General features: G+C 35.8%; 1 protein-coding gene across 1 annotated transcript in view; it reads left to right on the top strand.

The window, feature by feature from the left end:
- The window catches only part of qless (decaprenyl diphosphate synthase subunit 1 qless), a 47,895-nt gene that overhangs the window by 21,711 nt on the left and 7,063 nt on the right, over window positions 1–19,121 (top strand). Inside the window, exons 4-5 of the mRNA XM_028180575.2 lie at window positions 2,122–2,263; window positions 18,357–18,446. Coding sequence (XP_028036376.1) covers window positions 2,122–2,263; window positions 18,357–18,446 — 232 coding nt within the window. The remainder of the gene's footprint in view (window positions 1–2,121; window positions 2,264–18,356; window positions 18,447–19,121) is intronic.

Here is a 19,121-nt window from a genome sequence, read left to right as displayed (position 1 = left end):
TGCTAGGAATTCCAAATTGGTTCCAGAAAAAATGTAAAGGAAACATAAATTATTATGTTCTATGTGTATTTTTTGACGGTTGGAAATAAAGCTGGAGCACACGACCCACCTCGTATTAACCGGTTATTTAGATGTTTAAGATGTAAGGTGAAATAGTTTACGTACACGCATCCGTTTTTTATTTCTTTTGCAAATGGGTATTAAATAAGGTTTAGATAATTGTATGTTTTTATTTTTGATCTATGTAGGTTTATTTTATTTTATTTTATACGTTTAGTTACTATGAATATTGTTTCTTTTTTGAGTGCTGTCTACGCTTGTAATAGTATCGCACTTAGTCTTTTACAATATTATTATTTATTTTATATTCCTTTATGAAAATGCTAATGGTGTTTCTATGAAGTAAACAAATAAAGTCTGAAGCACATTCCAATAAAGGTTGTGGTATCCTTCAGACCTAGTTAGGTCGAGTGGTGAGTGGTTAGTGACTGATTATTCCATCACGGGGTCCGCTTAGATTTCCGGTAATAGACTGTATCTTTGTGAAAGACCTTTTGTTTTTGGTGTATATGCTGTTAACGCGTATGCACTTCCGGCACACGTAACAAATGAGAAAACGCTAACTGCCTTTGAAAAGTACATGCTAATTTTCTTTTTAAACGTTTTACAGGATTGTTACTCCACAATGATAAAATTTTATAATCATTTAAACTGTTACATTAAAAAATAGTGTAATAACAGCTTGGAGAATATTTAGAGAACTTATTTATTATAGTACGTAGATTAGCCATGTATTAACTAGATATTTCTTAAGAAGATCAAGCACGTATGTAGAATAATCAAATCGAACCACGAAACATCTTTTGCTCCATCTCATCGGTTGCGCATGCATCCAAGGTTAATTCAAACTAGCAACGTTTTAGTGTTAGTTTTCTTATTAATTCTATATAAAACTTTTAAAGCAATAAAAATTTTGTTCAAAATAATAATGTACTCTATATATTTTTTTAATGTAAAACTAGCTGAAGTTACCCTCATCGGCTTGATTACAAAGATTGTGAAACGAACACGCATTTTATGAAAATAATATTACATGAGAATAGTCAAGCTTTCTTTTACAATTACCATTCGATTTGAATATTTTTAGTTGCCAGACATTATGTTCCATAGACAAACGGAACGTTTTTAAGATTAGAATTTGCGTGAAATAAATAAAATTTTAAATACTTAAAAGAGGAGATAGTGTACTTATTAAATTTAAAGCATCCCGCTCTATTGTTATTTGTTAATATGTTAGCAATAAAATGAAAATAGATCCACGAAATTGATAGATTCAATCACGGTTGTTGTGCTCCAACAATGTTGATTATATCTTAAACAATAATCGATTGTCTTGTAACCAACCTGTTGCTGTTCTATTATGTATGTGTTGTGACTTGTTTCACTGCTTCTTAAAGTAAGGATTGAGTTTGTACGTAATCCAAATCGTCCTCAATGTAAGTGATCTTCTAATGTGCAGCAGCGCTCGATGACGATCTACCCTCAAATATGTCAAATTGAAACAGTTTGAGGGTAATCTAGGAATAATTAATAATGCTTAAAGTTGGACTTTTTGGACGCGAGGAGTGAAGTTGTGTAATTTGTTTTATTTTATCTATTTAGTGTTTCTTCGGGCTTAAATGTGTAATAACGGTGGTTTATTAACTGTTTGATATCTGTGAAAGTGCACAAATGTGGGAAAATGAAACAAAGCCGTTGGACGTAACTTCTCGGGATCCTCCAAAAAGTCCACTGAAAAAATCTCAATAAATCACCAGCATTTTACTGTGATTATATTTCATACCACATTATTTCATCTCATTTCATTTGATTTCATCCCAGTTGATTAATGTCTCAAATTAATCATCTTCATAAAAATAAGAATATAAATTAAAACAAGACATGCCTTAAAGGTCTTAGTTACCAGGTCATAAAATCCCTTAAAAAAATGTTTAAAGTTACAGAATGTCATTATTTACAGCAGTCGGTATTTTTCTGTAATCATTACGTGCCCAGTATAATTGCTGAATAAATTGAATTAGCATCTTAGTTATGTAAATGTATTTTTGTATTGTAATGCAGTGCACTGCTACCGTCGCAGCGACAAGTGGCGATGATCAGTGAGATGATCCACTCGGCGTCTCTGATCCACGATGATGTCATCGACCAAAGCGACTTCCGTCGCGGGAAACCCTCCGTCAACGTGCTCTGGAATCACAAAAAGGTATGTATCGATACTTTATTACATCAAGGCTTCAATAGTTCGTAAAATAGCCATGCGATGTATATCTTTGTATTGCATGATGCATGTCGCAAGGATGCTGTCATCATAATATACGTACTAGGATGCATTTTAATATTTATTTGTTTTTTTATTTATTGTTGGGTGAACGGGCTCACGATCCACCGATCGTGAGCCCCTATGAGCCCCCATGGGTGTTAAGTGGTCACCGGAGCCCATAAACATCCTTGAGACATAAGTTCTAAGTCCCAGTTTTTCAGTACAACGGTTGCCCCGCCCTTCAAACCGAAACGCATTACTGCTGCTGTAAGGCAGAAATGGCGTCTAAATTAAACTGTAAAAAATAAAGTTTTTGTACTATTTATATTAAGATTATAAATAGAATAGTTTAATAAATTTGGTACGGTCTGATTAAATTCAATATATGTAATATGAATTCGTCCCTTCTTGATTTGCAAACGTACATATTGTTGGCATGTAAACATTGTGCGATTTCGGAATACAAAATACACGTGTTGAAACAATCTAATATTTCAATTATTGATGGGCTTCCAAGTAATTATATTCTAAAAGTGTTTGTTTTACAATATAGGTATTGGCATTCATTAGTACATAACCGTGTGTTACGTGTTTTAAATTGGAATTCTTAAAATACACAATGGATCTGTAATGAATTACTAATGTCGCGGTGTGTAGTTATTTACTTACAGTAATCGAAAGAATTATGTAACAACTCATACATAAATGTGGTATCTCACTGATAAAAAGGAAAGGTAATTTGGACTGTTTGTTTTTTACCGATTGCGTTCGAATTAAATAAGTAAACAATTACTGCCTGTTTGTTAGCGTCAATGGGTATATGAGCTCGTCGCTTGGTCTCTCGCAACGTGATTCTCGTCGCCCGACCTGTGACACTAGTCGAAGTTTCACTTGATTTGGATTCACGGATATTCTATTTTCAAACCGGAATGTACGACTGCTTGGAAACGGATAGAGACGGATCTGAACTCGAACTGACACCGAACAGTAGAAATTTCTACACCTAGACCTCCTTCAGTACTCAACACCAACAAATATGGAGGGCAGATCAAATATTAAGTGGCTCTAACTTGCGTGTATATCATCTGAGTAATAGCTGGACATTATTTCGCTAAATTTATACATTTTATTCCTAGATATGGTACCTGACTATAATGTATTTTAATTTAAAATTAACTATTCTAACTACGCACTGTATACATCGAAATTTTGGTATTTTTATCTGTGTTCTTATTAAACACGATTAAAATAACTGAAATTCATCAAGGTTTTTGCTTTCAATTTTTTGTCACTATTTGCGTTGGCGTCGAATGATTTATTTCGCGTTTTGTGTATTCGTCAATGAAGTCGAGTAGAATACTAAATAGGGATTTTTATAGATTTGTACAGCTTATGACAACTTTAATCACGTGTCTAAATAAATTGTAGAGCACGTGATTTGATTCATAATATTCAATTCATAGATTGAATGTAAAAAAATGTTAAGTATTTACTCTATCAACGCATACGTTTAGTTTTTATTGGGTTACTGTTTCTGATGCTTAGATTTTATTATATATTTTATGGTCCCGCACTTTTGCGTGGTGATCATCATTTTGTAAGGAATGCGATAAACGTTGGTTATCGATCAAGGAGTGTCCAAGGTTGGAGCAATATTTTTATCAGGAAATTATATTTGTGACTTGAATATTTCTCTACAGCTGTTTGTATAAATATAAAGATTTGTATGCGTACTACGAGGAAACGGAACAAAATCGTTAGATATCGGGTTCCCCCAAAGGAGTACAGAAAATTCCATTTTTGAAGTCGTCGTGGCCTAAAGGATAAGACGTCCGGTACATTCGTATGTAGCGATGCACCGGTGTTCGAATTCCGCAGGCGGGTACCATTTCTGCCGTGAAGCAGTAATGCGTTTCGGTTTGAAGGGTGGGGTAGCCGTTGTAACTATACTGAGACCTTAGAACTTATAGCTCAAGGTGGGTGGCGCATTTACGTTGTGGATGTCTATGGGCTCCGGTAACCACTTGACACCAGGTGGGCTGTGAGCTCGTCCACCCATCTAAGCAATAAAAAAAAAATTACAGACAGAGTTATTTAAATTACAACTACATTGTATTATAATTGAATGTGCCGATTGATATGTAGATGTCGTCGCTTAATCACTAGTCGAATTGAAAGCGCAAATAGGTTATTCAAATATGAGGAGCGGCATCGCTATCAGTAGACTTGTTGCTAAGACCCGAATTTTTTTTCCGTTAAGTTACGTGATCAGGAAATTAATTTTACTATGTTTTATTGATAAATGAATTATCGTTTGAACGTATTTTAGGTTGTAATTTTAAATGAGTATTTGACTATAGTTTTTCGAATAATATTATATCTAGTGAACGCGTTGTTAATTTAGCGTTTTTTTTAGCATTTTGTTTGAGTTTCAATTTCATTCGCCTATCTCGGTCAAGATCACGACTTTCATTATTTAGTACGTTGCTCATTCAAGTTTAAAGATTTCCTTAAGAACAACGTGCTTTCTTAAAACATTTGTTGCGCTAAAACGCGAATACATTTGTTGTTTCAACTCGTTTGATTTATAAAGAACAGTTTAAAAATTCAAAACTTTGCTGAATTTTTTTTGGAAGAAGATAATAGATAAAGAGTATTCGGTTATCAAACCTAATATAGAAGCGTACAACCTCGGCATTCAAAGAAATGATACAGTAAGGTTGTTACCTCTAAATTTATTATAGTTTTTTGGTAATTTCGAGGCACTGGTAAAGTAAGCCTACGTTTTACAAACAAGCCTACGAGCTTCATTCCTTTTAAGTAGAAGTATAAAATATAATTAATAACAATTAATGTCTATGCCATTGTGACTTGTACCACATGTCTTAAGGTTGACGGCGGCATTAATGTTGTGCTGTCCATGGGCCTTAATAATTGCTTAACATCCGATGATGACCCATGAGCTGGTCTACCCATCCACGATAATAAATATATAAAACTAATGCACATATTAGCTTTGGCCGCGTCCATCCATTTATTGAACAAATGTTTAACTGTCGGGTTTTACGTTCGCTTCATTCAATTTCAATTTTATTTATCTTTGCAATTAAATAGTGAATTCGCTTCACGTTGCGAATCATTGACGGACTGTTGTTAACTTTAATTTTAAAATGTAGATACTTGTCTGCATTTGTTAAAAGTAGTGGTTTTGCCGTCAAAATTTAGAATTCAAATTAACTTGAATATGAACCGTTAACTTATGGTCTGTCCCAAGTTTATCAAGCACGGTAACCGAATATGAGATATGAGATATAAGTGTCAATTTAATAGGAGAACTACGTGGTGTATATGGGTAGAACAGTGGTAGAGTCGACCCGTGCAAGCACATTGATCACCTCATTGGTCTAATGATTAATGACCCTACCTTTCGACTAATTCAGAGTCCACTTTTCACGATACCACAAAGCAGGCATCCCCTTGAAACCCAGATCAGAACGCACGAATGCTCCAGAAGTACATACTCAGGCTGTTATATGGCCGCAGATATGTCATCATTGTAGAATCCTCTATAAAACTATGCTGCTGATCTTTCAGACACAAAATAATAGTAAATACCAGCTTGGAAGGTAGAACGATTAACATTGCACCTTGACAACATAACATAAGATAGAAATTAAAAGGAGAATTGGGTAGAAAAATATCGCTCTACTAATAAGCTGTGATGCTCGGTATTTGAAATAGTAATAGATTGTGGTAGCCTTTGTCATATACCTGTGTCTTATGATTGGAAGCCGGAAACACTATAAGATAAAATATTATTTTTCCAATCAAATCATCCAGGTGTTTTGATTACATGGTTTTAAGTAATTGCTTAATGTTACATTCTAAGAATACAACTAGTGGTAGGACCTCTTGTGAGTTCGCAAGGGTAGGTACCACCACCCTGCCTATTTCTGCCGTGAAGCAGTAATGCGTTTCGGTTTGAAGGGTGGGGCAGCCGTTGTATACTATACTGATACCTTAGAACTTATACCTTAAGCCGGGTGGGGCGTTTACGTTGTAGATGTCTATGGGCTCTAGTAACCGCTTAACACCAGGTGGGCTGTGAGCTCGTCCACCCACCTAAGCAATAAAAAAAATACAGATATTTGTTTTAAGATTACATCTCCTTTGGATGTTAGAGTGCGTTTGGGGCGATGTATCGAATTATAGTTTTATTACCTTACGCGGTTAAATAAAGCTGATACGCCGAGTACAGTCGGATGTGGTACAACACACTCGCTTGTGAACAATCGGACGGTCCTCGGTGAAAGTTCCCCGGGGCCTACATGTACTCTTGTCTTTTTTAATCTTGTCTCATGCTTCCTAAATTGAAAAATAAATTGATGCTTAAACTACTGCACTTGTTGTGTATTATCCTGACAAAAACTTTCTGTTAAACTCAGCCACGTGAACTTTTATGGGCTATAATAATATGTTTTTTTTTTTGCGTTGATACGGAAATGGGTAACTTGTAAGATTGGACACGGTATGTTTCTGTATAATAGTGTAGCTTATTTTAGTGTAATATTAATTATTTAAGTGAGATACGCTGTTTAGTTTCTTCTTCTTCTCAGTCGTGTCACTCTTGACAGAGTCGTCGTGATCGTCATGTAGTGTTGGAAGGGGCAGACTTGATGCGTCTCACGATGTCGCGCCATCTCTCCCTGCTCGAGGCCATTCTACTGCACTCATTTTTTTAGTTAGGGGATAGAATATATTTTTCAAGGACCAGTTTATTATGAAATATAGATTTTAATCGAAAATTAAAATAAATATAACGTGCTTATGTATGTATATAATATGTTAAAACTGTGTGACTGATTACTGTTTTAAATATTTCTGTGATTTTGTTCATTGCGTTGCGGTAGTGGAATAAGTTTTTAATTTTCCACACATTTAGAGCTCTGTATGTTACCAGTTGGTAGTAATGGCCCAGTCTATATTAAGTACGGAGTTCTTGTACCGATAAAAAAAACTGGCTATTAATAGCAATGTTTATTAGAATAGAAGATTACTGATATCGTTTTGTACCTTTTTTTTCTGGAACAGTTATTCTCTTCCACACTGTGCTTCCAGTGATGATATTTCGCCTCCCTCGGTCTGTTCGTACTACTACAGAATGCCCTATAATCAAGTTTTAAAGGAATCGTTGGCGAGAGGAATACATACAAGTCGTAATTCATTGGTTGCGTATTTGACATATTCAACGAAACGTATCATATGGTTTGAGTCTCGATTATTGAGCAACGGTTCCCCTCTTTAAATAAATGTATTTGTAAACCCATTATGGCTATTAGTTTTTGGTCAAGGTGGTTTTCGTAAGCATTGTCATAACACTTGGACTAGCCGATATTGAGAGTTCAAATAGTTGTGTCCCTACGCCTAAATCAATAAAATGTGAAACTATTATGTGTCTTAGTATAAATGATACACCTAATCATTGTGACTTGAATAGGAAAAAACGTACACTTGAAAACAAAGACTTTGATATAATTTACTGTCTGGACATTGACGTACGAATTTATATGTTCTTAACTGCATCTTTTGTTAGTGGTCGGTCTTATTAAGTCCGTTTTGTACGCAGGCTACGTTTGCCTCCGTCCTTCACAACTTAAATATTTGTGGCCGGTATGTACATCTGCCGGTCTAAAGATTTTAATGCATCGTAATGTTCGATTTGTCCTAGAATTTTCTTTTGTATTATTCACCAGGAAGTGTGATCGATAAGGTGTTGTTGTTTACGGAAAATTAAAAAAGTATGTTCGTTCTTTGTTGATTGTGCGTAAGTGTTCTTCTTTCCAAAATCGAAGTCTTTTTGTTTGTTAACATTAACAAATAAATAACATAACTAATAAACCTATTGACCGTTTAAGCCGTAGAATACTTTTGTACGTACATTTTTATGAGTGCACTGTGAGTACTTTTTTTATTTTCAATATAGAATCTAATTCATTAAATAAGTTTTTTTTTTTTTTGCTTAGATGTGTGGACTAGCTCACAGCCCACCTGGTGTTAAGTGGTTACTGGAGCCCATAGACATCCACAACGTAAATGCGCCACCCACTTTGAGAATAAGTTCTAAGGTCTCCAGTATAGTTACAACGGCTGCCCCACCCTTCAAACCGAAACGCATTACTGCTTCACGGCAGAAATAGGCAGCGTGGTGGTACCCACCCGCGCGGACTCACAAGAGGTCCTACCACTAGTGATCTTTTTACGATCTGAAAAATAACTGTGGACCCAATTTATAATATAAACTATTATAATGCTGGCCCAATTCGTATTTTACGAGTGACAATTTGAAGACAAACATGTCGAACTACGTCATTGAATTTAACGGATACGCGAATAAAAAATGTTAAAACTGTCCAAGTTCTCGTCTTGGTTCTAATAACCTTTATTTGAGTTGTGTAATTCAAATATACATACATATGTTGATTTTGTTAGTACCGGTCGCGTCTACCATACATGTATGTGTACTTTATATTTAATGTACATACATATACTATTATGGTGATGGGGTGCGTCTATTTGCAGTTTAGATCGTTTACGACCCCGCAGCACGGATACGGGCTGTTTGACTTTGTCGTTACGTGGCTCAAATTAATCATTAATATGTTGTCTTACGTTTTCGCACCCACGATGAGTCCGGATTCACTATTATGTAATGGAATATTGATTCAGGCGATATCGTTTCGATACCGGGCGAGTGGACCCGATGTGATATATTTCAATATAAATTTTATACAGTTTCTTTGTAATCGAGTTCTGAGGCGGCAACAGTCGGACCGGAGTTACGCAGACGTCAAAGTTGAATTGGCGATTCGTATCATATCTGCGACTATTGTTCAGAATAAGTCGCGAACCTTATTGTTCACACAGTCTGCATAGAATTGCGCGTTTAAATGAGGAGCGCACGCATTCAGAATCTTTATAAAACATTTTTAACGTACGCAATCCATTATACGAATTCTCTAAAATATTTGCATATTTTATGTGGAGCACTTGCTTGAACAATTCAGCCCTATTCTACGTTCGTTTATAAAGATCCAAATATTTAACTATTACGATAATTATGTAATATGAAATGTAGTTGTCGTATTGAAATTCAAAATTCAATAAGACTTTAATTTCCGTTATGAGATTGACTTTCGGCAAAGATCTCTCCTAGACTTTGCCATACTTTTCTGTTCGTAGCTTTTCCTCTTCATAGCAGTTTTATTAATCTTTTATTCTCACTTTTTTTCTGTCGGTCTCTCTTTGTTTTTCCTTCACGAGGAAACCATTTTTGGGTCTCGCTTTTGATCATATGATTTATCCGGTTCCATTTATGTTTGTTTACAGTATTTCGTCTTTTGACTTATACGAGTTAAAATGATTTTATTTTATAGTCTAATAACGTTTAAAATTTAGTATATGGCTGTAGTATAGATAAAGTTTAATCTGTATTTTTTAATTAATGTTTTTTATTTATTTATTTTTCACGATCATGTGACGTAATTTGGGTTTTGCAAAGACCAAATACTGATGTAAGACCGCTCCGCCGTGTCTCCGGTATCTGGTCGCACCTAAAATATATTCATTCAATAATCACAAGTATTCTGAATACGTATTACGTTAAATCGGGATAAGTCATGAACGTCTTTCATTGATTGATTTATTGTATACAAGATTAATTGTGATCGTTACAAGCTATGGTAATCAGTAACTAAAAGATTCCTACGATTTGAAGTCACATTTAGAATTCAAATAATGTTTTTGTCAAAAGTTTGGAAGGTTGAGCTCGAAGGTGTTGATAAATTTTTTTTAGTCGGTATATACGTGAAATTAAGACCCAATTACATACTGAAATAATTTGTCTAATTTGTCTAATATTAAACGTAATTTTTTTCTAAAACACCTTTTAATGACAGCTATAATTGCGTCTCGACACTTGTAATTTGCTTCTAAAGCGGCTAAAATGATACCTGTAATTACACACGACAAGTTGAACTTCATTGTCAATCAAAAGTTGTCCTGAAAATAAGACGTTAGTCTAAACAGTTGAATTTAAAAAAAAAACTACAGATATTTATAATGGTACTAGCTGACCCGGCAGACTTCGTAGTGCCTCAATCGATAAATAAAAGACTTTTGTACAAAATAAACTTAAGACAAACAAAAGGAATCCGTCCGACGGGGGACACATCAAACGAAAAGCAAAATTGTTATTTTTATTTAGTTCCGAGCATTTTCATATTTATTTACCTTTTAAACCTCTGGATTTCCACAAATAATTCAATCAATAAATTCAAGACCAATTAGCAAAATCGGTCCAGCCGTTCTCGAGTTTTAGCGAGACTAACGAACAGCAATTCATTTTTATATATATAGATAGAAACACAAACATTGTTTATGTTGGTCGTATAAGGTATTAGTATCGGAAGGACGTCAAGAGGCCGGTAGCTTTCACCGCTAGGCCGGGCCGTGAAGCCGTCCATGCATCAATACTATCACACGAGGTGCACTCGAGAATCCGATGATAGGTCATTGAACGCACTGTTTGTTGTTACTCTGTTGTATCTTATTTGAAATTTACGAGCTTGACTTTTCCATTACCAAAACGTCCTTCATACACTAATTACTAGGAGATTGTTTTTGAGTTTTTTAAACAATTACGGTGGCTTAAAATGACAAATGACTTAGCGACGGCCTGAGGTTTTATGCATTTATTTTGGATACTAGAAACACAGGTTCGAGATATTTCGATAATTTTACATCCAAACCCCTAATACTAAATTAAATATTATATATTTACTAAAGATAAAGTTTCGAAAGAATAAGCGAGAATCAAATCTGGAATGTATGGCTCAGTTAGCCAAAGATACGAAAGTACTAGAACGAGCTGATTGTATATACATCTCTTACTTCTACCCAGCAGTTTGGCTGTACCCTGTCACAGACTCTATGTTAATGTAAGTAATTACTTCTACAACAATGTTTTTGTCTATAAATAACGACACACTCTTTGTTTTTAATATTTTCGAAAACAATTAGCAACATAATGAACTTTTAAAATTAAAACAATAAACTACAAGCAATGAAAAATAAGATTATTCGTTAAGATGATTAAGTAACATTACTATGCATGATATCATCAAAAGTATTGTAGTAATAAAATTGTTTGATGGTAAATGTTAAGAAAAAAAATAAGAACAATAGAAAGGTTTCTATGTAACACTGTAAATTGTAAGCGTTTAAGTCTTTTGTACGCAAACAGATCTTCAAACCGAATATCAGTTTTAGTTCCCACACGAACGAAATTAAAAGTAGAGGCTAAATATATTAAAATAGCTTTTTTTTTTTAAACATGTTTTTTATAGACAAAACGAACTATTACTTTCTACCGATTCGTCATTGTATAAACGTTGCTCCGTCGAAAGCAAAATTCGTCCAACACTTTCCTCGAGTGACCCACAGTGCCGTGTATTTATCGAAGAGTTGAATAAAAACTGGTCTTCGTAACTGTAGTTTGCGGGGCTCGACGGCTCGCGCGGGGAGTTATCTGGGTCGAACCTGTGACTGGACTGACCGCGCTACTTACGTCTTGCCTAAATTAAACCTACGTTAACATTTACTTTTATTGCCTTGATCATATGTTAAGAGTAATATGTCGTTGTAGTCTGATTGTATTTAAAGAAAAAATAATTCCTGATATATTTGTATTGATAACTAGTTGACCCGGCAGACTTCGTAGTGCCTCAATCGATAAATAAAAGACCTAAACTTTCGTATAAAATAAACTTAAAACAAACAAAAGGAATCCGTCCGACGAGGGACACATCAAAGGAAAAACAAAATTGTTATTTTTATTTAATTCCGAGCATTTTCATATTTATCTACCTTTTAAACCTTCTCTGGATTTCCACAAATAATTAAAGACCAAAATTAGCCAAATCGATACAGCCGTTCTCGGGTTTTAGCGAGACTAACGAACAGCAATTCATTTATATATTCTTCTTAATAATAATTTCTTCAGTTTTGATCAAAAACGAAGACGTATCTTCGATTTCTAAAATTTTATATTGATTCAGCAAAATGAAAGAGCGGGGAAGTTTCGAAATTTTTATATCTCGTGTTACGTCCATTTTCATGTCAAGGTCACGTGTGATGTTTGAGATTGTTAGTTGTGTGTTGTATATACGATGTTTGAGCGTAAAAATTAAGGATGTGTGTGATGTAGCAACGATTATGAATAATGTCCGTCGAAGATTCACTTACTAGTAGGCTAGTAAAATGTTCAGTCGCAATGCTAATGAATGTCAAAAGAAGAATAAAAATAGATTTGATGAATATATTTTTGAAAAAATATCTGTAGGTGTGACAAGTAGTAAAAAAAATATATATTCTAATTTTGGAAATGGAAATTAGTATTTTGAACGGTTCATTCGTGTGACACCACTAGTCAAGCGTGTATGTTGAAACGATGGCCCACTCGTCGACCACTAATCGCCACTAGATACTCGCTCGTTTCGTAACCACGCCGGACCTTCCACTCACTCGGTACGAAATACGCCGATCGACTGCAACTCAAACACGTATCGATCACGCTCGTCGATGAATGCGATTTTTTTCATACTTAAGTATTCAAATCTTTATGCAACTGAACTCTAGTGAGTAACGCTAATTCTTATTGGAACCAAGAACCACCAATCTTCCCTATATTTGCCGAGAAAAGGATTATAAGCTCCTGTTCGGAGGGTAGGAAAGCGCTTAAATCAATGCAGCTAAGGTTGATTTCTTAGAGTCTAAAGAATCAGCGGGTCTAATGATTTTCCCGTCTAAGCCTTAGACGCTTGAACCAACATTGTTAATGCCGCCCACCTTGAGACATGAGTTGTATGTCTCATTTTTATAATATAATAGCTAACCCAACCTTGAAACCGAAACGTTTTACTGCTTCGCAGCAGAAATAGGCGAAGTAGTGGTAGCCGTGCGGGCTCACAAGACGCCCTGCCTCCACTAGAATTCGTGTCACAGTGTAGGAGGCGGCTACTAGTTCCGACCAGACCTTGACTTCAACAATTCCTTGCCGCCGATTAATTCGAAACCACAATTTCAGGATATTATAAACTTGTTAATATAACAAAAAAAAAACGTATGTTTTATTTCTGAATATCGAATACGGCGCGTATCTTGCAGAATTAAATGTTAAAATCGGCTCGATCGGTTGCAAGAAGGATGAGGGGGGAGTCAAGGCCGGCCGCGTGACATACATCCCGCCACATTCACCTTCCGTCCACCGGCCGACGTCGCCGCCACCACCTGCCCATCGCCACTGTCAAGGCTGCCTTGCGAAATACCACTACCACGCGCGGTTAGCTTCGCGAGACCCACTTATCTTAATGTCGCAACTGACCAACAAGCTCCGGTAATGGCCTTAAGATCTCCCCACCCTATTTCTCCACAACTTAAAGGCAAATATCGTAAATTTCCATTTCCGCTTTTCGATAAAAAAAATTTATTACTCTTTGGAAAGTAAAGTTGATTAATTATTTTAGATGATAATTTTTTTCCTACGTTTGCTGATAGCCTTAGAGGCTACATCAGCGTTACCCTAGCGTGTAAGTGAGCTCTCGAGGCCCAAACCAGGAGTTGTTGCTAACACTGGACCTAGCAAGAGCAGTGCTTCGCAGAATCCACCACCGGATCGGAAACGCGACTCACTTAGAAGATCTGACGAGAAACTCAGTGGGCTGTGTCTAAGGGTTAATTATTACTTCATATCGTTGTGTTCTATGAAAATTTCAATAAAATGTTGTTAATTGATGGCCATAAAGACGAAATTCATACGTGAACTGGATAGGGTTTGAAGTGTTAACTGATTACCCATTCATATAATGTTCGAACTTGCATTACAAGATGTACATAGGTGTAAATGAATTACAGAATAGAAACGACAATGCATACGAAATCAAGTCAGCGTGAAATCGTAGAGATTTTTCTGGTAAATTATTCATGTGGTTCACGTTGGACCAACTTTCGACGTCTTCTTGTAAAAAAGCCTTTCACTCTCATCATATTCGTGGCGTACGCTTGTACGTATATGTTAAGACGAATTAAAATTAATCATATAACTCAAAAGCCAGCTTTTCGTTATACATATATATTTTGCGTTTTGAAAATGATAAAAAAAAAACACTCACTCACAGCTTCATGAGAAAATATTGAGTAGAACTAGACGCACTGTTTAACGCGAGCCAGATTAGAATCCTACAAGCGTTGATGTTACTAACGTTATTGTACTATGAATATAAGTACAGTTGTTCTTTGCGACTGGTGTAGTGGCTTTCAGTGTGCTTAATACGAGTATTTTAACGTTCTCGATAGCGTAAAAGTTAACTCAGTTTTGTATGCAGTAGGAACAGCGCCCCTAACGATAAACGTAGCCAAACGTTCCAACTCCATACAAATTTGAGTTAACTTTTACGCTATCGAGAACGTTAAAAAACTCGCACTAAGCACGCAGACCGACAGGTGCATTTCGTCTTGATAAAAGTATGCCAACGCTTGCAACGATTTGCGCAACGAAGCGCACACGACACGCGCTAGTCGCTCCCGGGGAGGATACCGTTGGAGACAGTGCAGATTCAGTGCATCTGTAACGAGATTAATTTTAAATCAACACTGCGCCAAAAAAAATACAACCAAAAATATACGTAAACTACATTCTAGGTTAACTCTACTCGGGCGACAGTGTTGAAATTAAGTTACTACTACTGTGAACTTTTTTATATTAAAGTACCAGCACTTAAATAGCAGATTTTAGGTGTCTACTATCAGTTTCCTATGGCTTCAACAAAGGGACCCTTTCCTATAGAAGGAATCATTAAGTATTTTCTGTTGTTATGAAAATAGAGCCTCGGTTTCAGTTACGCTTTTAATATAAATGATTAAAATTATGATTTCAATTAAATTGCAACATGTCGCTATGGGCCTTTAACATTTTCAACAGACTTGCGTCTGAAGGATAGCAAATATTAATGTATATCAATATTTAATCAGCGTTATGTAGTTTGGTTGCGTGTCACCGAGCCAAACCGGACCCGATGCCGGATGCCTTTGGCCATACTATGTTATGGAAATACGCATAACGTCACTGGTTGACCACTTTCACATTTTTTAATTTGATTAACTAAGCACAGACCATTGAGTACTTAGTCTGTTACGCTATGTTATAATAAACATGAAGAGGTTATTAACACTTTTTCGATGTGATACGTTGTTTACACTTTGAATTATTATACCGCGTCATTAAATATATCCGAAATGGTTATTCGAATTTTAATAAATAAGGAAAAATCAAATCACTTTGTCTTTCAGTATGCTGTTCCAGCTCATACATATATCGATTTTCTATTAATTAATTTTATGTTAATATCTTACAATCGTGTGTGTATAAGTCACGCAATTTACCTTAATATGCAATAATTATATTAATTACATGCCTACTCGTTGTTAAAGAGAAATCAATTTCATTTCTCGAATCGATGAAAAGAATGTGTAATTCATTAACAAAATTCGTGACAAATTATTGTAGCTGGTTAACATTTTTTTAGGTAAGTCCATGTTGAAGTGTCAGAGATCTGAGAAATACTATGTAGCATCCTCCAAAGTTCGTCGTACCTTGTCTATATAATTTTTCGTTCATGTTTGTTGTCTGTCCACTGCCTATTCGACGGTTTACGGTTCCCTGAAAAGCAAATTAGTATTTTTTAGTCTGTACTAATTGCAGTATAAAATCACTGCAATAGATGGATGGACATAAAAGTTCGTACTTTCGTTGGTGGTGGCTGTAAGCTTGCATGGGTTGAAATCAAGTGGGTTGGTCAGTGATGGCGAGCCTGTTTCTGCTACAAATCAAATAGCGTTGTAATTTAAAGCAATTATACCTTCCTGCTTGGAGGGCAACGTAGCTCGTTGTGTCAATTAAGGTTTCGACTTTAGGTATATCTCGATGTTGGTAACGGCATTGACTTTTATGTCTATATGAGGTCAGGTGATAGCATACGAGCTGGTGTTCGAGCTTAATAATAAAAAAACAAAGCAAAAAACCAAAAAAAGTTTAACGGTTCATCTTTGAAAAATTTTGAAAATTTTATTTTCAAAAATGAACTGAAAAATCAATTTCGACGAAAATTGGTTTCAATGTATTAAGTATATTGTATAACTTTTGAGACAACGTAACGTAAATTTTGTTTAACCGCAATTCATTTCTAAATCTAAATTACAGATTTTCTGGAAATGGACGTGTTGTAATAAAATTATGTACTCAGATGCATCATTAATATAACGCTCAATCAATGATCAACGTAATGAGAACGGCGTGTTAATAGTAAACAGATCCCTCGGTGATTATGTAGGTATGCAGGTAAGAAATCCGACCGCTGGATACTCGATGTGGGTTAACGGGTGTCCAGTCGCCAGTACGGGCAGGTTGTAGCTTCGTATACACAAAAAATATGTAACTACAGATGGAATAACTTTTTTATTCTTTAACTTGGGTAAGTAATCGAACGTTGCAAATCATTTATTTATTATCTTATGATCAGATAGACCCTAATAGTGATGCAACGTAAATCATTTGTTTGTAATAAAAGTTTAATCGATCACGAGTTTTATGCTTTGGAACATTGGCAATTAAGATAATTTTGTTGAAACAATAATAAGCACTAGCTTTTTTTCCCTACCTATGCTGATAGACTTGAGAGGATATTTCAGCTTTACCTTAGCGTGTAGGTGAGCTCACGGGGCTCAAACCGGAAGTGTTGCTTTTAAAGCAGTGTTTTGCCGAGTCTACCACCGGATCGGAAACGCGACCCACTGAGAAGATCCGGCGAGAAACTCAGTGTGCTGTGTCTATGCATTAATTTACTCGTCGAGCCCTTCGTCGCAAGCGACGGGTTCGGCAAGGACGATGACCGGTGCTTGACGTACCTAAAAGCACCGTTAATGGATCGGGGGGATCCATAATGACGTGTTTAAGACGACGTCGACTGTTTACCATTCGGTCCACAGAATCGGGTATGAACACTAGCGCAGAATTTTTAGCTATCTGACTAAATTCCCCTTCAATTAGATTCCTTTAAATATAATCCGAACTGTGCCTCTCCGCTTCGTCTGGATACCATTAAACTAGTGTGTATTAAAATCTAATATATATAAAACTTGGACGCAAATGTAATCAATATGTATAATTTATGTACAATATGCAACATATTTGAAAACGATTACTTTCAAGGTTTCATTTTTTGCAAAACATTATTTATGTGGTATACATATTTAAAAAAAAACTGGTTTTGTTAAAAATAGTATCGAACTTTTTCATATATTTCACATGAGTTTTTCCGATTGAAGAAATATTTCTCTGTGAGTGCCCTTATTACAAAGCTGCAAAGCAAGGATGTATTAGAAAAAAAAAATGCGTTTTTTCTGTGTTTAATAACAAAAAAAATTAAATTTAGGCTTGTGCTCTTTGTTGTGGTAAGTAGCGTTGGTCCCGTTGACGCGATCGGAAGCGATGCGCGATGCCCGCCACTGTACGTCCGCCCGTACATTAGTATGCGACCACATTACAACTTTCTCGACATTCTTGCCAAGCGGAGAAATGGGTGCCATCGATATATTGTCTACAGCGTTCTTATTAAACGTAATTCGATCACCGGATTCCACTTTTTTATAATAATTTTAAATAATGAGAATTTGCGGTTTAATATAAGATATGTATATTTTATTGAATTTATTAAATTCGTGTTCAGATCGTATTATCTGTTAAATATTCGAGAATAACATAGTGAATATTCTTGATAAACCTGCAAACATACTGAAAATGACACTTCATGAAAGGTTTAACATAAAAAACTCTAAAAAATATATAAATAAGATTCATAATGCGAAGTAGTTTTTACTTTTCCTTTGAAATCATTTCAACGTGATGCTATATGATTGTTTCCAGGTGGCGATGGCCGGCGACTTCATCCTCGCTGTGGCGTCGATGATGATAGCTCGCTTGCGCAGCGATGATGTCACACTCGTGCTCAGTCAAGTGAGTCAAATTATTAATAATGTTTTAATGGTACGTAAGAAAAATAAGACAGCGTGCGATACTGCGGCCGATAACACAAGCCGCAAAATACGTAAGGTTACGCTTTAAAGATAAATACAAAAATCATTTCTAAGTTGACATGTCTCGGGTTGCTAGCTTTGATAATTGGTTCAGCTTGATTTCATAACAAATTAGATGGTGGGTTCTCTTGTTCTCGTAAATTCAGAGATTGCTTTGCATTGCGTAGTTTTTACTTCGCCTGTGAATGTTTTCATACCAAGCGATGAATCCGTGGCCTGAAGATGTATGTCGTTTGATTTTTTTTTATTCTTTAGGGTAAGTAACTCATGGCCCATCTGAAACAAATCGGGGATTAGATCCTATAGATATTTTGACACGAATACCACCACCCACCATGAGACACGAAATCGAACTTTCAATAGTACCAAATTACGACTCCAAATCGGAATGCACGACCGCTTCGTGACCGACAAAGTTCTGGATGGTTAGATGACTTGCCATAGGCCCTAACATCAGGAAATACGATTGGCGATGGCAGTACACTGTTATAATGCCCACAGAACGCTATTTACAATTTCCGGTGAATCTACGTCACGCCATTATGACAGCCACGGGAGGAGATAGAGTAGCTATCGTAGACCACACGCCATACGG

The sequence above is a fragment of the Bombyx mandarina genome, chromosome 09 (assembly GCF_030267445.1).
Source record: "Bombyx mandarina strain Sakado chromosome 09, ASM3026744v2".
NCBI lineage: Eukaryota > Metazoa > Arthropoda > Insecta > Lepidoptera > Bombycidae > Bombyx > Bombyx mandarina.
Note: the sequence above shows the minus strand (reverse complement) of the source record. Positions and strands in the feature narration are given on the sequence as shown.